The sequence below is a fragment of the Ciconia boyciana genome, chromosome 11 (genome assembly GCF_034638445.1).
Source record: "Ciconia boyciana chromosome 11, ASM3463844v1, whole genome shotgun sequence".
Taxonomy (NCBI): domain Eukaryota; kingdom Metazoa; phylum Chordata; class Aves; order Ciconiiformes; family Ciconiidae; genus Ciconia; species Ciconia boyciana.
The window spans coordinates 23,417,053-23,439,043 of record NC_132944.1 but is presented as its reverse complement, the minus strand read 5'-3'; the positions used below and the strand labels follow the sequence as shown (position 1 = coordinate 23,439,043).

The 21,991-nt window shown below is 38.2% G+C and overlaps 1 protein-coding gene across 9 annotated transcripts in view; it reads right to left on the bottom strand.

The window, feature by feature from the left end:
• Positions 1-21,991, bottom strand: part of ERC2 (ELKS/RAB6-interacting/CAST family member 2) — a 532,276-nt gene that overhangs the window by 372,289 nt on the left and 137,996 nt on the right. For all 9 annotated transcript variants that reach the window (XR_012044651.1, XR_012044655.1, XR_012044654.1 and 6 more), the window contains one exon: positions 19,548-19,715. Coding sequence is in view for 3 of the 9 variants with exons in the window: in XM_072876309.1 (XP_072732410.1) it covers positions 19,548-19,715 (168 nt within the window). In the remaining 6 variants the exon portion in view is untranslated. The remainder of the gene's footprint in view (positions 1-19,547; positions 19,716-21,991) is intronic.

Here is a 21,991-nt window from a genome sequence, read left to right as displayed (position 1 = left end):
AGTTTTGGTACCTTAAAGTTCCGTCTGCATCTTACGCGACAAGGAAAAGGAAACATAATTCATATGGAATAAGAATTTTTATAGTTCTGCACTAAAAATCAAACTTGTATGTCTCATTTGAACAAAAGCTTAGGTTGATAGCACCACTTGGGCACAAATACGCTTTGTCACAATACGGCAACACTGTACCTGTAGCGTACGTCGAGGCATCAGGTCAAAGGCAAAGTAAACTTCTAGCACTCAAAACGCACAACTGTTACCCTCTAATGCATAATCTGGATTACATTATTGAGATCATAACATCTGGTTTGAATTATGATTTTGATTTATCAGTACAGCACATCACAGCTGCCATCCTGAGCTCCTTCTCAGCTGCCGCATTTCACATTTTAAACGAGGATTGTTTATATTTTAAAATTTTGCATTAACTAGTGCCACTACATTTTAGACCTATAAAACTATTATAGCTATGCAAGAACTCTTTCCTAGATGGGGAAAACCCAACATAATGGATCTGAACTCTGCTACGATTCTTACCCATGTGGCCAACCCCCATGCACATGTGACTGCTGACAGTTTTCAGCCAGCTCAAAAATAATGAAATAAATAAAGAGAGGCCCTGAACTTCAAAGTATGCCACGCCTTTATTCCTGTTCTCTATGAGATGGTTATGGGGTTCTGTAGAGTAACTGGAGATGGAAGCAGAGAACCACACAACCATGTCCGGGATCTCTCTCTCCTCCATGAAGAGATGAAGGCAGGTGACAGCAGGTGCTGTCAGATTGACTTAACTTGCTGTCATGGCTTCTTTTCATGTTCTCTTTGAGCAGCTGCTCATCAAAACCATTTGCTCACTGTTCCCACAGAAGCAAATATGGAAAATACAAAAACATCAAGAAAACCCATCTACCAGTAATCCTGCAACTGACCAAGGCAAGGTTTGAAAAACATACCCTGGTCTTCAAATCATAAAAAGTGCATCTGTCTCAGTGGAGGAAAATAAGATGTAATCACTGAAATAATTTTCATAATAATTTTTGGTCTACAGTTGACACAAAGTTTTTTGTTGGATAGGAAATATTCTCTTTTTATTGACAGACTACAGTGTATTTTTTTAAATACACTGAACTGTTAAATAACACATTAAATAATAATATAAGCTTTTCATCAAACTATCTTATTTTCCACTTATCTGTAAGTGGATAATAATTCTTGGACTTATGTATGACTAATAATAATTATTGGAATTAGTTACACATTGCAACTCTGAACTCATGTTCTAGAAATGCTTCTTTTGGTTATGCATCAGAACACAAAATTCTTCACAATAGCTAAACTAGTACAAAACAAAGCCAACTACCTGGAAGAACAGGCAGCACCTACTTTGGGGGTGTGGAGCCTGTCTCTGGAACTTACTCGGAGCTCATACTCGGAGCTCTGTGCCCAGTTTGGACTTGCCCAGTACAAGACAGATACTGAAATACTGGGATGAGTCCAACTGAGGCCCCGCATGGACGGTCATGGGACTGGGGCAGAGAACGTACCAAGAGAGGCTGAGCCCCAGGTTTGTGCACCCTGAAGAAAAAGCCACAGGGAGATCTTACCGCTGTCTTCAAATACTTAGTGGGAGGGTGTGAGCAGACAGAGCCAAACTCTTCTCAAGGGTGCCCTGGGAAGGGATGAGACACAACTGGAACATGAAAATTCTACCTTGACATAGAAAAAACACGTTTTTTACCACAAGCTTGGTCAACTACTGGAACAGGTGCCTAGAGAGGGTATGGAATCTCCATCCCTGAGATATCCAAAACTTGACTGGACACAGTCATGAGCAACCTGCCCTAATTAAGACCTGCTTTGAGCAGAAGCTTGGGCTAGGTAACCTCTACAGCCCCCTCCCAAGGTACATGATTCTGTGATTCACCTGAATTTAAGCCTCCATCTGTCTGTACCTCCTGCACTAAAAGCACAGACAACAGACAGCTCACACTAAGCCTGGCACCACACGCACCACGCTAGGAAGCGCCCGCTGGAAGGGGAAGCACCTGCAGACCAACCCTCCCTGGGGATTCCCCCAAAGTCACAGAGACGGGCACACAGCAACTGGGCTGCAAGGGCTGAGTGTGAAATGCACTGCATAAGAGAAGGGTACAAGGTCCCAAAATTCCAGCTACCCTGCGTTTTTGTTCATGAGGTAAGTGGTGAGAATTTATTATGTAACTGTGCTTTAACCATCCTTTCCACAATGAAGTTGAACAAGGATGATCTTTCAAGGTTTCCACTTTCCTAAAAACCGTTAGAACCACTACAGACATGAAGTATTTAAAAAGAGTTTGCCAGTAACTGCAAAAGAGAAATACCCTAACAAAAATCCTTAAGAATTATCCAACCCAATGTAAGCAAAGGAGAATGTCAGATTTCAAATCAAACTATCAGCAACACATCAAAATTTGATGAGCAGCTGCTCAATGTCTTTTTGGGGACAATCCACCCAGAAAAATTGCAAATGTTTAAATAAAATACAAGGCAGAGTTTACTTATAGATACATCCAGAATACTACTTTTATTTTCACAGAATTGTGTGTTATGTTCAGTGATAGTAAAACCAACAAGAAAAATCACTGTATTCCCACTTGATATCCCCAGAAATTCTAGAGAATAAAAAAAAACCTGCCAATGACAGCATATGTTGTGAGTGTGCTGAAAACATGCTTAAAGCATCAGACATTTTGAGAAGTAGGCATGCAATGTGAAAGCTAGTGAAATTCATAAATCATAGACCTGTACACTGGGAAAATTGGGCTAATCTTGTCCTTTATCATGTCATCCTGCTATATTCAGTCATCTTTAGCCATTACTATGCATGTGCTTTGTTAGCTAGCTATAAGCACTTTCCTCTTTGTTGATATATTTTATATTAACCCAATTTCTAACATTTTCAGGAAAGAATTGATAGAATAATAGCATAATTATAATCCGCTTTTTTAATAACTACCAACTATATTATGCCACTGTGAACAGAAATAAAGACCAGTCTCTTGCCTCCACATCTTTATTATAATAAGGCAAAGTGTATTTTAAAGATGAGTTAACTTGCAAATGGAACTACTCTACCTAAAATGAGAGGCTGAAAACAAGTAGTAGGTTGGCATAAATTAGAATATACGCTTACACAAGATTTTAGGACTAGGTGGTGTATTTAGCAAGAAAAGCCCAAGAAATGGTAGTGCTTGATAAAGAGAACACAGTCACAACCTTGCGTAGCAACACTCATGCTTAGGACCTCACCAGCATCAGCAATAAATGCTTATGTGCAACCCTCGTAGTGGCAATCGCCTCACTGAGGAAGGCTATCAGGTTGGTCAGACATTATTTCCCCTTCGTAAATCCATGCTGGCTACTCCCAATCACCTTCTTGTCTGTCATATACTTGGAAATGGCTTCCAGGATTATTCCTTCCTTATTATGACCTTCCCAAGGATCCATGTGAGGCTTACCAGCCTTTAGTTCCCTGGATCCTCCTTCTTGCCTTTCCTAAAGATAAGGGTGACATTTGCTTTCTTCCAGTCCTTGGAAACCTCCCCCAGGCACCGTGGCCTTTCTAAGATAAGTGACGCAATGCCATCAGCACTTGTAGGTGCAGTCCAGCAAGGCCAGGGGACTTGTGTGTGTCCAGTTTGTTTAAACATTCCCTGACCTGATCCTCCTCCACCGAGGGTAAGTTTACCTGGCCCGAACTTTTGCACTGGTTTCAGGGACCTGGGATTGCTGAAGGCTAGTCCCACCGGTAAAGATCAAGGTGAACAAGGCATTCAGTACCTTGGCCTTCTCCATGTCCTTTCGGATCAGGTCTCCACTCCCATTCATCAGGGAGCCCAGGTTTTCCCTAGTCTTTTGCTGTTGATGTGCCTGCAGAAACCTTTCTTGTTGCCCTTCACATCTCCTGCTATATTCACGTCCAGATGGGCTTTGGCTTTCTTGACCCTATCCCTGCATGCTCAGATGGGGTCTCCCTGTTCCTCTCAGGTCACCTGTGCCTGCTCCCACCCCCTGGATCATTCCTTTTTATTTAGCTTCCTAATTAGAGGAGCAGGAATGAGAGCTGATTTCAGTTACGCAAAAGTGATCGTGTATAAAAAGGCATGGTACCAAAGCATTCTGATATATTTTAACAATTCCTGAAAGCATTCTTTGTCCTGAAAAAACATACATCATTTAAGCTTACCCTCTCACTAGGTATGGGACAGGCTGCTCCAAAATTTATGACAGAAAACGACACAAAGCAAACTAGCCCGCTGCCAGACTGCTAGTACACAGAATCATGCTGGAAGAGGAGAAGATAACAGAGGCAACTGGCACTTCGATGCAGATAGGCCCCAACTTTTGCATGGCTCATAAACCAGCACAGCTGCAGGGCTGGGCAACAGCCATGAGCCACCAACGTATGTGAGTCTAGGTCAAGTCTGGCAAAGATTTCCTGCCCGATTTAAACTTCGTTTATTTGGTCCCATAGCATTTTTCCCAGAAATGGAGGGCAGGTTGACCACACATGTGTCTGTCTTTATTTGTGGCCTGACACTTGGCAGGATAAACTTCATTATGTTTATGGTTATGCTTAGGAAAACTACTCTCAGTTGTTTCCAGTCTGTTGCAAACATAAACCTACAAGCTGTATTAAATATGTACTATTGTATTTACCACAACTTTATGAAATCATGCATAAAATCCTAAAATGGGATGAAATAAAGGCAAGTTCTCTTCCCCCCGCCCCCAATTACTGGCAACATTTCAAAATAAACAAGGAAGCAAACCAAACCTTATATTGAAAGGTCAGCCAGGACCTTATTTACAGGAAAGGTAAAACTAGCCTAAAAAAAAAAAAATTATTCAGTAAGAGAAAAGCAATTTTCTCTAACACCAACTATGTAGAAAGACGAAACAGCTCCACAATGAGGTATCTTAGTAATTATCTGTGTTTGTTAATGAAGAAAATGGAATTTCTTCTAGCCAAAAGCATAAAATGAAATTTACACTTGCCTCAAAAATGAAATAAATTAATAGTAAGGGAAAAGATTACTTTATTGCAACTCAAATAATGTGGATCTGACTAGTTACTGCAGAGAATTAAGGTCTCAATCTTTTATTTTCATACTTTCTAATCTCCGGAATGTTACTGCTCCTGACATAAAGCAGAGAAATTTAGCTATAAATATTCAAAGACAGAAGAGTATGTGGAACTATACCAAGACACAAAATACATGTTCTGTTTGAAATGCAATGTAGCACAGAGTCCATTAAAACCTGTGCACTATGTTATTGTTATGTTTTAGAGTTCCGAAACATGTAAAGGATCAGTGAAGCGTAATCTGGAGCTCAAATATATCTGAGCACTTTTTCCTCCACAGTTTCCTTCCTTGCCCTGTAAGGACTCTGCTTATTTTTACATGATTTTGGTATGTATCTAAATTTAAAGACGAAAGATGCACCGCCAATACAAATCTTTCCAGTAGTAATTCATCTTCCATGCAAGCCACTGACCAAAGAATCACTCTGTTAGACTGGATATGGCAAGCAGGCATCATGAAATCTTTTTGCAGAAATGCAAAGAAAAAGAATCTTAACAACTTCTATTACTACTGGTAGTAATTTCTACCAGAAATTTTGTTATTATTACTTTATTATCTATTATTTGTCCTAAGTTTTAAGGCAACATTAGTGTCCCCAGTGAAGAATATTTCAACTGCAATGTTCCTCCAAATTTACTACTGAAAAACACTGTAAATGTTTTACAATAGGAAGTAACTTTCTCCGATCTTGCTACAAGAATGTTTTAAATTCAACCACAAACAGTACACATACTTGGAAAACAGCAAAATATGATTTATGCAAAAGATTATGAATATATAGAAATGGGCAGATATAATAGATATTGATTTTCATTTCAATTAGGTATTATAGGAAGACAGCTATAGTATTTATGAATACTATAATCTATTCCAGAATCCAATTTAGTGTTGCTCTAACGGTGTTCAGAACAATGAGTAAATGACACAGTGTAAAAGTAATTAAACTAATGGAAAGTATTTTAAGTATTTTCTTGGAGATTCAACAGTTTAAACAGTTTAAAGGGGAAAAGAAGCATGCAGTGAATGTGATCCAGAACCATTTTTATTTACAAGCTCCTCAGTCTTTCCCGCCCTATACGGTTCCTGTGCCTCATCTCACAATGCAGGGCAGCTGGAATAAAGTAGTATTTAAAGATAAGAAACAGCTGTTATGCTTGTTCGACCTGAGGAAGAATTTGAAAGACAAAAGCAAAAGGACATGAGAAAGAAAATAGTCTTCATAAATGCTGTATTTGCAGAATTGTTTCAGTCTATTTCTAGCTAACTCTGGTAACAGTATCTGACGGGCACCTTGCTTGCATCAAACTTGCTTCCACTGAAAGAAGAAGGGAACCTAGCAAAGGCAATGATGATTCACAAGCCCTATATGAATACCTACAAAAACAACCTATTTTAAAGGAAAATTATTACTGAACTTGGAAAAGAATCAACACCACACATTACAAAATATCAGAATTAAGGTTTTCCTCTGCAAATCCAGTTTGACCCCTTACGTTAAAATGGGCAGCCAAAGAATTCCTACAGAAACCAAAGCATCTTATCCATTTTATTCTATCTTCTGATCTAGTTCTCAATCCAACTTTACACTAGTACCAACACTTTCAAAACTCTCTAAAAACTTGACTTCTAACTCCCTGATTTTATCTTGTTAGGGCTTAGTTCTACAATACTTAAATACATTGCTAACGCTAATCATAGCAGAACTCGACTGGCTCAGACATTTAAGCAGCTCTGTACACCAGCGCTGATGTTCCTATCCCAGAGCTCTTTAGTAGTAGTATCTTCTGCAAACCTTCTCCACAGTTCCATGCTCCTTTTTCACTCATTTCCCTCTGATTCTGCAGAACACGTTATTTGCTTCATGAAGCTTTAGATTATTATTAATACTTGACAAAAATATCCTCTTCTTTCCTTCTCTTGTAACTGTTATTCCCTCAAATGCATCAGAAATCTCTTTTTGCATTTTTAAAACCATTTTTTTCCCACTTTTCTAAATCCTTATTTCTTCTAGCATAGTACTGCTTACACAGTTTCTTCTGTAAAACTAAAAATGCTATCACACTGAAAGTAGTCACAGTTACTGTTAAGCAAGAATCTTTCAAAAACAGAGAGACAGATCTGTGGCAAAAAGTATACAGAGAAAACTCATCAGGATGCATGCGGAGTCTTTAAGCAATTACAGCTGGAGGAATGGGCACAGGTAGGAAACGTATGACCATACAAGAGCAAGAAACCTACAATATATGGTGTCTGTAACAACATTAGCAAACCTTGGCATTCTCATCACTTTTTACACCCCATGCCTCCTTCTCAAAAATATGGAAATTAACATTGAGAATGATAGGAGTAAATTAATCTCTGTGAGAAAGAGTGCACATTCAACACAGAAGTACAGAGGAAACAATGCAAAGCCTTTCTTCTTTATATGTCACAGAACAGATAATAACCAAAGGCAATTACACAGAGTCGAGTTACTTAATGCCACATAATGCTATTTCTTTAACAAATATTACTGCATTACAAATCATATTGCATAGAAATAATGTAACTAAGGCTAGCAGGGAGAAGGTGTATGACCCTGTACAGGAAACACAAACGCAAAGGATTTGTTTGAAGAGCTGAGATTTAAGTTATAATGCCATACATTAAAATAAAATGCCATACATTAAAATAATCACAGGAAAAGAATCAAACAAGTGGAGAACTGCACCACGGTCAACTAATTCTACCATTTACTAACAGAGGTAACCACTTACATGACCAAAGATCTAAAAAGCACATTTTTCAAAGGAGACAGACGATTTCAGAACTTTGTTACAAGCACTTTTTACCTAGCCAAGTCCAGCAAATGTTAATTAGCATCCTTCCTTTGAGAATATTTTGTATTTTAATTAAATTAAATTCACGGCCTTCTCATTAACTACGTATCTTTAAAAATTTTTGCTCTAAGGACATTAATATCCTTATTTAACTAGGTGCTATCATGCACAGTAGCTGTTTAGCCCAGCTTCTTTTTAAGTGTCAGACCACTATTTTCATGGCTCACTGTGCACAACTGCAATTCCTCCCTGCAACAACTGGAAACTGAGATGATTGTTCCCACATGTCTGTGCCAGCCGATGGTCCACAAGGATTTTTATTTACAAAAGCCTCAAGGCTACACAACTTAACTGCCATGACTGACCATGGTAGAGCTGGGAAGCACCAAGTCTACTTCAGAAAGACAGCTTTTGCCACACATGTATTATCCTTTGCTTGTCTAAATGAAACAGTACATTTATGTCTGGGTTTCTATTTTGTTCAATTTATAAAATGAAACAGCAGCTTTCACTTTAACAGAAAATAAAAATGGAAGCCACAAAACTGGAATGCCTTTATGTTTACCACACCAGCTAGTTGAAAATATACCAAATAATGACAGAATCAAATTATTCAGGAGAAAATACAGCTGCTGCTTCTTTTGCAGGAGATAATTTGTAAACACTTTTTATCTGTAACAATGATAAATCTTTCAAAAATTCTTACAGCCTGCATTACTTGATGATTTTAAGTATGGAAAGTACTACAGAAATGTAAAGTATTATGTAATTAAATTATGTTATCACTTGGGACACGAAGTGTATAACTTCTGTTTGCCTTAGCTGATCTTATTTAGAGCTTTCCCTAAATATTAGCAAGTCACCTGTGAAATCATTGATCTTTCACAAGCTTAGATTCTTACTTTCATTTTCCACTGTGATACCAAGACCTACAGATTTCTCTCCTTCTAAAAGTTAAACAAGGCGGAAGGAAAAAAAAAAACAAAAAAAACACCACACTCCACACCACCACATAGGTATAAGGAAAATATTATTCAGAATCCTACCAAGGAAAGAATCAAAGAGGCATCTGAGGTCTACTGTCAGTACGAGCATCTCCAAAGATTTCTGGACCACCAGAGCTGCAGAAGCTTTTCCATTTCAAATGGGCCACATCTCCTATTTTATTAAACTCTGTCCTGCTGTGAGCATGATGTTATCCCTGCAGAGACAGAGGGCAGGCTGAGAATGTATCTTTGCCCCTACCGCAGCCTTGACTGTTGGGTTTAAGAGCAATTGTGAGCTAAGAACTCTTATCTGTGTCCGGAAGATCAGATCTCTTCAGTGAAGAAGGATGCTCCCAAACTGAACCACTGATTAAAAAATGACCACAGTTTGCAGTCTCTGGCCTTCGTCCCAGCACAAAGGCTGAACTGTCCCACATTATATCCTTGCATTGCATTCTTAACACCTATATTAAAAAAAAGTATTACAAAAAACAAAACAAAACACAACCCTTACACTGGTACTATGTAAGAAGTAAAACCTTGTCCCTACCTTCGTATAGCCAACTTTTACCTAGGTGTATGTACCCTACACAAGGAGCAGCCTCATGGATCACTTGCTATCTTCTTTCATTTTTACCCCAAGACAGCAGACACAAAAACACCAGCCACCACTGCCCTTTCCCTCTTTCACTTTTACAAACACGAGAGCCACTTGTCTTTGGCCTTAAGGCTACTCATGACTTATTCACCTAATCACGGCCGTCTCCCTTCAGTCACAGACTTAATTCTTCATGTCTTCCTTTAAGTGGCTCTAGTCCTTTCTCCCCAGCTGTCTCTTAAGCATAAAAAACAAAAATATGCAAAACTACTTCAGTAACATCTCCTCACACTTCATCACTACAGCATTATGCACAAAACACCATTAACAGTTTCAGACTGGGGGGTTACGTCTCCTAGTTATTACGCTGCTTACAACATCTCCAGACTCGTCGTGTTCCCCTTGGTTTTACATCTACCTGGTGACATTTCAATACTGTTTGGAGGTGGGGTTTTCTTTGCATTTCGTTGTGTACAGTGCCAATACACTAGGATCATAAGCGGGCCCTTTAGACTTAATCACAGTATAAGCAATAGTTAAAGTATACCAAGAATCATTTCTGAAGCGATCCTATCAAAGTTCCTCTCAAAACATCTCTAGTTAGAGCAAAGGTTTTAAATTAGTAGATAACAGTACTAATATTTTTCTAATCATTTCCATCCACTAGAATCAAGCCTAATTGAAGCTTAATTTATCTTATCACAGTAAATTTTGTTCAGTTATAAAAACCCATTAAAGCTGTCTAATTGAATATTGTTTTAAATGGCAACAAGGTAATGTTCTGTAAATCTAAGAACTGGGGGGGAAAAACCACAAGTTATTTATCACTTTAATTAGATAGATGAAAATGAGAAGTGTTTTGACAGTAAGATAAATCTAACATTCATTAGACTATTTGTCCCAAACAACTTGCATAAAGTCTTTACACATCAAATATACAGCCCTTATCTTTGTACTTTCATCTTTCCCATTTTCTTTTTATCTGTGTTTTCCTGTCTCTGGGCACTACTTTCTACAGGCCCCGCAAATGGAACTCTCCACTGTTTCCATCACCTTTCCCTCAGGCAATTCCATTTCAATTTTTTACGAAATAGAAAAAATGGTGTCCCTAAAAGAAAGACAGAACATTTAAAGCTATTACCAAGAATGGATTCAATTGGGGGGGGATGATAAATAAATCAATCAACATTTAATCTTTCTCTGGATAAATAAATGCCAGTATATAACTCACAAAGCAGAAAATACCCATCTTTGGGACAGTATTACCTCTCATGTATTTGAGAAAGCTTCATTTGTAGTACCATAGAGTCGCTGAGGTTGGAATGGGTCTCAGGAGGTCACTAGTCCAGCCTCCTGCTCAAAGCACAGAGGACACTGCAGTCAGACCATGCCATCTGATGTGCCTTTGAACAGTCAAGTCTTGAAATCCTCCAATAGGTAGACAGACAAAAAACCCACTTTGCTTCACAGTTTACTTCTGTTTAAATATAGCATTTTGCTAATCTAAGTGTTCTTTCAGTTTAACTCTGAATTTACTGCCTCGCCACTATGCTCCCCTCTCCTGTTCTAAACTGTCACAGGGACCCACAAAACGTGGAAACTGTACAAAAAGTGAAATGGCTGGCAAATTCCACCCAAGGTACAGGTCAGTTTGAAATATGCAACACATTGTCAAGAAAGCTCTGAACCGCCGCGGAGTGACAGGGAGCGTAAATGGCACACAAGCCTCCAGAGCAGTGCTTGTTACAGCGGGTGATCTTTCCTTTGCGTGCACAGCAGATCTACCAGAACAATACACTGGCAGTACAGCAAAGAGACCACACTAAAAAGTCTGGCCCACCCTGATTTGAAACAAGCAAAATCACAAAACAATAGAAAAACACAATTTCAAAGTAAAACTCTACGTTAGAAAAATAAAAATGTAAGAGTGAAATAACCGTAGTTATGCCATTATTATTGTAAAATTAAAAGCAGATTTACATTTCAAGCAATATCATATACCAACATTGTAATAGAAAGAAAAATAAAGCATTTGTAGTTTTGTTCCAAGTATTTTGTGCTGTCTGCTTTTATTTGCTCTTTACGCAAACTAAGAACTGCCAAGAAGTCAATCATTTCGCAGCCCTTCTCTATAAACAGATTTGTTTAAAAGAAAAACCAGATTGCAATAAATACCCACTATAATCACCTTTCCTCTTCATTTTTATTAGGTTTTCTATATTAATACGTGTACGCTGAACACATCAGTATTCAGTTACAGTACAGACTTCACCCATTTTTCTAATCCATTTTTCTCCATTGACAGCACTACGCTCACAATTTACAAAATTTCTCTGTAGGCATTTACTTACATTTCACAGTTCATTAACCTTCAAAGAGCACACCTGCCAGTTTGCGGGAGTGTTATCTAAAGCAAGGATACGCTAACTAATAAAGTGCTAAGTATGTTTGTGTCAGAATTACTTATGAAATGAACGTTTGTCTCCACTGAGCTACCCAGCTGAAATGAATGAAAGAAATGCACCGGTTTATGTAAGTTTTTTTCCTGATGGTAAGAGCAGTAAAGTGCCAGTCGCTGCAAGTATGCACAAATATAGTCTCCAACTGTACTGGCTCCCACTTTTCAAAGTATACAAATGGTAGTGTCTCAGTTTTTTAAATCATCAGAAAGGACCACTCGTGCTGTTTAACCTCTTTCCTGCTGCAGTAACAGCACAAGGCTTCATTTAAAAATTAACATCTATAGCTTTTTCACAGCAGCAAGGAAAATATCAGCAAGTCTAACATTCTTCCTTTTAGCAATTCTCTATGGAGCACAGTGACATTTTCAGCGTTCTGTAGCTGGAGTAGCCTGACCTTGGCTCATTTTTATCCGACCTCAGGGTTTTCACATCATTAATAAACAGATAATCAGAACGAAGGCTATATACATTAGGGTAGGAAAAGTTTGCATAGTTTGGCACTATTATCACATATACCCTTAAAAATGGAACAAAATGAAATGCACGTAGCAGAGGTGGTGAACCTTCTAAGGACTGGTTCCAAACATTTTTCCTGCTGGCAATAAACCATTTTCAGACCTCCCAACTCCGGCCACCATGATAGTTATTGCTTTACAGGATTATATCTTTTTGTTTCAGCTGTCAATAAAAACTTCAAATGATAGCTTTTTAAGCCAAATAAACCTATAAAAAAAAAAATCCCAAAACACTGACATCACTGAGACAAGAGAAACACCATGCAAAAAGCACGTGTTTAGATCTAGACTTGTTTACTCTTGGTTTTAAATTTTCTCACATCATGTGACAAAGTGCCATTGTACCTGAAATCTGATCCAATTACCATTGTTTGAAGGAAATTAACTACACTCAAAAAAGCCCAGATGTCCTCTTGTTTCTGATGATCTGCTATAATACATGTAAAACAACTATCTGAATAAACAGATACACTAGTCATGCCTCTCAATAACAGTCAACATTCTGCAGAGATTAAAATCATTATAACTCTGTTTACATTCCATTTCTGACCGTTGAAACAAACTATGTAAGAATGAGCTCAGACTGAAACTATACTTTTAAAGTAGTAATATTTTCTGAGCTAATTTTGCTAAGACACATTGAAAATTCCAGACTTGAATGATACAAAAACCAATCTATTCTACTGAATAACAAACACTGATAGAATTCACCAACTAAGTGAAACTAATGAACTTCCAGGGATACTTGAACTACAAGGAACTATAATTAAGATTACTTCTAAGCCTCATGCCCTATTAGACCTGGCTTGCGAGAACCATGGAGGGAGGTAGAGGAGTATAAAGTAGAATCAGGGGACTCAAGTAGAACTAGTATTGTACCCCAGGGGTCAATACTGCATCCAGTCCCGTTCAACGTCTTCATTAGTGATCTGGATGATGGGGCAGTGTGTAGCCTCCACAAGTTTGCTGAGGGTACAAAACTGGGAAGAGCAGCTGATACACCAGAGGGCAACGCTGCTGTTCAGAGGGACCTCAACAGGCTGGAGAAACGAGCTGGCAGGAACCTCATGCAGTTCAGGGAAAGGAAATGTGAAGTCCTGCACCTGGGGAGGAACAACTCCATGCACCGGTACATGTTGGGGTCCACCCAGCTAGAAAGCAGCTTTGCAGAAAAGGACCTCGTGGTCCTGGTGGACACCATGTTGAACACGAGCAACGTTCCCTTGAGGCAAAAAGGCAAACAGTATCCTGGGCATTAGGAGGGATGCATTAGGAGGGATGTTGCCAGCAGGCTGAGGGAGGTGATCCTTCCCCTCTATTCATCACTGCTCAGGCCACACCTGGGATATTGTGTCCACTTCGGGGCTCCTCAGTTCAAGAGAGACATGGACATACTGGAGAGCGTCTGGTGAAGGGCCACAAAGCAATTAAGGGATTAATTAAGGGCTTTATTAAAGAATTGGAGCATCTCTCATATGACAAAAGCCTGAGAGAGCTGGGACTGTTTAGCCTAGAGAAGAGAACAGGGGATCTTATCACTGTGTATAAATATCTGAAGGGAGGCTGTAAAGAAGATGGAGCCAGGCTCTTCTGCAGAGCCCAGTGACAGGACAAGAGGCATCATATGCAGCTGCTGTCTCCAAAACCTGAAGATAACCTGCAGAGTACCATTATTAAGCTAAGTAATAACAAAAGGCTTGTTATGAAGTACCTGAGATCTTGTTGAGGATTTCTTTTATTACAGGATTTACTAAGCTGATTTAATTACAACAAGGTGATTACAAAGTAATCCTATTTAGGCAGGAAGTTGACACTGCAACTACCAATACCATACGCAGCTCAGGATTAGAACTGGCCTTTGATGGTTACTTTCATCTCCAGAAAGCAGCCCTTCCGGGCAGGTTATGAGCATGTTTTAGGACAGCGTAAAATTCTACAGTGGTAATTAACACAAACTATCTATTCTACAAATAGACAATGTGGACATGCAGGAAGAAAGAAGTGTGGCTTAATACAGGCCAAAATGTTATTAACTTTACTCATCTGGGAACGACCAACAACAGCTCGTACAGTACAAAATTCCTTCCATAATGATTTCCACCTGCTGGAGGGCTGCCATTTGCCCTGCATCTCCCTGCAGCTGCTTGCCCATCTGCTGCTGGAAGCCGTTGCTCTCCCTTTAGATAAGACCTGAAGGCTGGAGATAGAAGATGCAGTTGCTCCAAGCAAACAAAATCTTTTCCAGTTCCTGGTTGCAGAGAATGAAACCTGCTATGTCTAGAATCATTGCTGGATTGCTACCACAGCACAGTCTAGGCCTTAGCTTAGTCAGCTTTAAAACCCAGGTCTCAGAGGCAGCCCAGCTGGCAAAGCAGTATTTTTGTTCCTCATTCATCTCACTGGCAGGCCACATGCCTGATCACCATGTAAATGACACTTGCTCATTTTCACGTCTTTGGTAAGAAGGATCTTGGTTTTAGTGTACAGAAAGCCCCTCTATCCTACCGCTGCTTTCATGTTGCAGGGATTGTATTTCCTGCAGGAAATGTATGAGCTTCATTGATCTGTTGTTGTTTTGTTATTTAATTTAACACAGCTTAGCATATATACCAGAAACAAAACATTGATGGCCTCTGCTGATACTTGGAATTAGCCTCTCACACATAACCAAATGTAACATTTTCAGCAAAGATCCATATGAGATACAAACATTCCCTTTATTCCCCCAGCGTTCTCCAAACTAAAGATTAAGTGGAAATGGAAAAGGTCCTTTTCAAAGACAAGATATTTCTGAGCACTGAAGACAGATATTGGTGAGTTAGATGAAGTTGGTATTTGCAAAGCGATTACCAAAAAGGCTCCCCATAAAACTAAGAGTAGGTATAAAGTGAGTTCAGGAAAATTTTACGCTAAGGCATCATTTTTAACTTCCCTGTCTTGCTGCATCACAGTTTGTATGGTATGTAACAGGAGAATGCAGCCTGAAGGCAGGAATTTGTTAATTAAAACGTACAATGAAGCATACAATGAAACAAACAAAAAAATTACTTCATTCTTATTGCCGCTTATTGGCCCACTGGTCAGTCAAAACATAGGAAGGGCAAATAAGCAGGCAAAAGAAATAAGAGAAAAAAGCAGGCATTTCCATCCTGAATAAGAAAAAGTGCAAGCAGCACAAACAGCCTGTTTTCAACCATCTCATAACTGACTAAACCTAGGAACAAGATCAGCTCTAAAAACCCTCAAACTTATGGTATCCAATGAGTGGTCTACAGCCTTAGTAATTAATTTTTATTGAGGTGTCTTCTTGTCGCTTATGTTAAGTATGTTTTCTTTCTGGTTTTGGCTAAATATTGATAAGAAACAAGCACTTTGGTCTACAAAGGAGTAGACATAGCAATCTACATATTCAGCCGCTGTCCAGCTTGTGTGTTCCTCGGAGCTCCAGCACGTTTATCCAGAATGCCCACAGTTTAACAGGCTCTCTCTCCAATAAACCGCATAGCCACTCTGGAAGTTGTAACATAATAGTTTGTAGAGAAGAGATGTTCTGGCAATCATTTTAAACTCGAAAAACTCCCTAGCATACAGCAGGGTGGTAAGGAACGTGCCAAAACCCTGAGGGTCTTAAAAATACATAACAATAGAACATCATTAGAACACGCACATCAGCCTTGAAGAATCTTATTTTCTAATCTGTAAAAGTGCTTGGACACAGAGATCTGTCACTTGTTTTCATGACTGTTAGAGAAAGCAAGTAACATTCTCACATAGTTACACAGCAATTTATGACAAATCCTGTGTTTGGTTATATGAGCCTATTTCTTATGGCTAGCTGAAGGCTGCTGTAAGACTATTCCAGGAAACAAGACTGGATAGCTCAGTAGTTTTAAGGAGCTCTTGACTCAAAGTCTATTCAAAAGAGGTGGAAAGTATGTTCAGACTAACCACATACCTTTTGTGAGCCTCAACATTATGTAACTCCAGAAACCGCTCTTCATTTCTAACCCCTGACTATCTAACCTTCTAGATGGAAAGTCGTACAGCCTGTGACGTGCCTACAACAACCTTGGGGCTTTAAAATAACAAAAGTACTGTTCTTTCCTGATAAGTCCTGGCTTGAGAAACTAACGGGTATACAGTGTGCTTTATTTCTACCTACATAACATAAAAGTAAAGATCTTTTTCAGCAGATCTGAGCTGCTCTACATCTCTCCACCATAAAGTACAGGAAAGTAATAAAACATTCAGTGCATCTTAAATGGATAAAAAATTAGATGTAATTAATCTTGCCCAAAGTATGCACATTATTAAGGTATTTCGAGATCACGTAAATTGCTGACATAATTTAAAGTTTAACACAGTTTATTTAAAGTCTCTGCCGCAGAGGTAAATGGTGCATATAAGAGCACAACCTATAATGCTATCTTTTCAAAAGTAAATAGACGAAATTTTGAGGCAAGTGAAGTTATTTCCCATTTCAAATCTGCTATTATATCAAAATTATTTGGTAAACCATTTCAAATAGTGGCTGCATCAATACATGTGTATAACTGGAACGGGAATTTGTTTTCTTTATGTTGCTTCTAATGTATCTTGAGATGTATCATATCCCAAAATGAAGTCTGGTATTAACCCAATACTCAGAGGCCTTCATTTTCATATGATCTCCCAGAAAAAAGTTACATTAACGTGACCCTTCTGCCAAACACCTCCTGTACATTACAGCAAATTTTAACTAAAATTACTTCCCATAAGAGGTGGACATAATTCACCAACTTTCCCCAATTCCCTTTACAAAGATATCTTAAAAAGAGAAAAGAAACTCAAAAAACTGGTGTCTGATAAAATCATTACCTCCACCCTACTCAAAGCAGAAAATGGAAATCACCTAGATTTCTATGGGGAATATAAATAGTTTGCAGTGTTTCAGAGCTTCATCGATTTATGAGGTAATGTAATTACTGAAGGCTGACAATAATGCGTATGAAATAAAACCCACAATTTCTGAAGATTCAGTCACAAACAAATTCAGGCTCAACTGATTTAGCGAGTCCATGCAGAGACAGCCTTAACTGTCTAGAACCAAGATATACTGTGAGGACAGTTATGAGTTGTTTTGCTTAATTTTTAAGTCTCATATCTGCAACGACCCACTTAGCTTACAGTGTTACTTCATTCAGAAACGAACCAAGGCTTGTTATCAGAATGCTTTGGGTTATACAGAAGTAAACGGTCCAGGCACTGATATTTTCCACTGAATAGAAATTATCCTGAACTTATCTTTCACTAATCCTATACCTAAGCAGATTTTTTTTTTTCTTGGAAAGCTGGAAGAATCTCATATTATTTGTACGAAATATCACAATCACTTATATCACAAATAACACAATATTAGGCCAAACAAAAGGGATTCATTCTCTGCTATTATAGAGCATTCCTTCTATCAAGCTACCTCTCTCATCATTTTAACATTAATTTTTCATTTGGTTTCCCTGAGAGACCAACAATAAGCAGACACAATACAACCGGTTGCCACGTGCACACCAACAGGCAATTACAGCTAATTTTAACTGAAATTGCTTCATGTAAAAGGTTCAAGCTCAACTGCCTGATGTAGAAACCGGGAAGAAGAGGAATTAAACACCTGTCGGAAACCAACTGGTTCTCCACCAGGACTGCGCAATCCCAGCAGCCCTTCATCAAGAGCCCTGTAGATTCAGTTCTTTTTACCACTGGCCATCTGCCAGCCGTAAGACTGTAATGCCTTGAATACTTACCAGTTTGATAAAGAATTAGGAAATCAAATTAGCAGAGCGCCAATGGAATTCATCACTATCCTCAGCAGTATGACAGGTAATACAAACCTTGCAAAACAGATTTGCACAGCTTAAGATTTAAATTATGTAATCTTTACTACTCAAAAGCTAGATTGAGATCTGCCAAAATTGCTGGAGTTTTTACCCTTGCTCTATCATGATTATTTTGTATTATATACATATGCTGGCTGGACCATTAAACACAAGCTGGCAATTCCAAGATTTCATCTGTATCATCTTAATGTACAGAGGATAAGACATACAGCACAGAGGGATAATCAGAATCTTAGGAATATTTATTTCCTGCTTCCATGAGAATGAGTGCAAGCTGTTTTTTCTCCTAGAGCTTTGTTAGCCAGAAATTTGAAACATTCTGTAAGCTTCCTGTATACCTTAAACAATAGACTTCTCTGAATAGAAACTACTTGCACTCTATGACTGAATTTCACAGGTATTTCTGTTTCTTGAAAGGGGTACACACATTAAAAATAAAATGAAGAAGTTACGATAGCAATCAATCTAATCAGTATTGTGTGCTCCAAGTCTATGAAGTTTGTTAAAATCCCAGGAAATGAACTATTGGACAACATTTTTAACACTGGATTTACACATTCCATCAAATGTGACAACCATCTCAACTTTGTATTCCATTACCCATATTTTTATGATCTGCCTTTGTAGATACATACATAACTAATGCACTGGCCTGTTTTAAAGACTGAAATTATTCATTTTTTAAAATAAATGTTGATTGCACTCGAAACAATAACCACAGATTAATTTCATGCACCCTTCAACAGATCCCTTCAAAACACATCAGTAGCTTCACTCTTCAGAATAGAAACACACAGTAGAAAAGAAGCATCAAGCCATAGCGACCAAAAGAAAAACTCAGTCAAGTAACAGATGAAGAAACAAGGAATGAAATCACAACAATCAAGTCATTAAGGCCCAGTTCCCCCCATTGAAGCCAATGAGAATTAGGCACAAACATTTTCTTAAAATGCAATCACAGGTGCTTCTAAAAAAATTCTAGAATGAGAGCTGGTGGACTACCAAAAATATATATACCAAGTATATTGGCATTTAAAGGGTTTTAAATTATTTCACTAGTCTTTAACAAATTGCCTTCTACATAGACTTGCAACAAACACATCATCACCTTGACACATACCGTTAACTAAATATTTCTATTGCATTTTATGATTAGAAGATACAATACCTCTGTCTGAAGTATGGCAGCTCTCTGTTCTTTGGCAGTAAGTGACTCTTTAAGCACTTCAATGTGTTGCTTGCAATCTGAATTCTGATTGCTAAGGGTTTCAAGCTTAGTTTGTAAGGCAAGAAGTTCTGATTCTTTCTTTGAGAGTTCTTGTTTCAGTTGGTCAATCTGTAAAGGGGGGGGGAAAGGTTAGATCATTAATTTCATTTCCAATTCATAGTTGCACTTGAAATCTGAAAGGTGTGGATGATCATGATATAATACAACTCTGACACCTGTAAATTCTGGAAGAGAATTAAGATTTGGACTTTTTACACTCAAAACTTTGATTAAGTTTCTTGTAATTTAATGTACCCTGTTTTAAGAATGACTGTCCTGCTGTTGCAGAAGTTAAAAAGAAACTCTTAAAGATTATACATGATCATTTGGCCTATAAATTCACCATGGACCTCACTTATGTTCAAAGGAATTTATTCTGCGTAAGGCAAGTCTGGCAGGACAGAAAAAAATGCATAGGAAAAAAAGTGTTCATAAAAGTATAAATTCAATCCAATAGCCTATTCCTTCCAACAGCATGATTCTTGTGACTTATCATTGGCCAGAGTGAGTCAAGGTTTTTTAGGAGCCTGATAAGGAAAAGCAGGCATTTTAGAAAGGAGAGGAAAACAGAGAAGTGGAATTTTAACCTTACTCTTCTTGCAAACGTGTTGCTGCCCACCATCCCCACCTCCTTTTTTCCTCTCTGGCAGTTCCTATGGAATTCTCAGGTACTAGGAAAGCCAAGCCAAAGTGATTAAGAGAAGTCTGGAGAAAACGTTTTAAAAAATTCCACAGAGTGAAATGTCTGTAAGATTGTAAAAGCGTATCCTAGGGGAAACGGCAGAAACCCAGTCACTAAGAAGGAGCTTCTGAATTTAAGGTTCATCAGGAAGTGTCATGGAATTGCGATTATTCTTCCCTTTCCACAATGATAAATGGGAGGGGTAGCCACAGAACGCAAAAGTGTGGTGGATTTAGAATATATGAATCTGAACAAAGCACTGGACAATACACAGAATGATGCTAAAGGATGGTGAATTAGGTGACATACAACTGTTCGTCTTAAAGTCCTGTGAAATGACACTGGTCACCAGATGAATTCAGATATATCATCTCATGAGGATTATTTGAAATAAAACGCCTCAGTGCATCTGCATAACTCAGAGAGACCACATTTCCTTTATATTTGGAAAGTTTTCTTGATGAGTGTAAGGCCTAGACATTTTTCTTTAAAATTCAAGTTTCAATTCTGCAACAACCAGAGAAGTACTAGAGGAGCTCTCTCCATTCTCTCCCATCAGCTGCATCGCAACAGACATTTGGGATGCAAGAAGTCTAGAAGGGCTAGATGGAAGGTGATTTAAAAATCCCCAGGAAAAAAAAGAATATGTTTCCATAGGCTAATCCTACTCAACCATATCCTAAAGATCCACACACTAAAATATTTCAGATTCAATATTGTCTGGCACAGTCACTGGAAACATTTACTGCTGATCGAAATATTTCTATTTTGATTTACATTGCAAGTGTATCCTTAAAAATTAAATTTAAAAATATTTCTTCCAACTATAGTCCATATGCACATCTTAATATATTTATTCCTTATTTCTCTTTATAAATCTCACTATGTTTGTCTAGCTGGTTAAGGTACTTGGCTAGCCACCCCAAGCTACTGTATAAAATCAAGAATCTATACTGGCACTAAAAGCAATCACCTTCACAGTCTGAAAATATCAAAATAAGAAAAGGAACGTACAAAAAACAGATGTCAAGAAAATATAAAGAGTGCAGTTAAGAAACTGCTAGAGAAAACTTTCAAGAGAAAGTAAACCACCTTCCTCCATCCCTTGCCAGAACTTTTAAGCAAGTAGGGCAACCGAGACAAAAATGGATACAAAATACAAAAACAATGGGAAAATCTGTCTACAAGATATAAAGACAAAAGGTAGATCTGCAGCCAATCTGAATGACATCACATGCTTTATACGAGACCCATGTGAACACTGCAGACGCTTAATCTCTCCTAGAAACTCTTCCCACTTTTTTTTCCATGACACAACCCACACCCCAAGAAATAATCAACCAAAAAAGAAAAAAAAGCTTCATTTTCATCACAGGTATGTTCTTTGTGTTTCAGAAACAGAATCTGTTTAGTATAAAGTTCTGGCTACAAGACCTACAAATTTAAAAATGTGTTAGAGCTCTCAAATAAAAAATTAAAACAAACAAAACACACCCCCCAAAAACTGTGTTGAATAATTATGCTTTTGGCTGGTGTTTTATTAAAATAAAGTATAATGGTGAAAATGCACTAAAACTTCAATTTTAAAAAATTAAGTATCAAAAATACCAAAGGCATAACAAGAAACCACATAAATTTTTAAAAGAGATTTTTAGACCTGGGT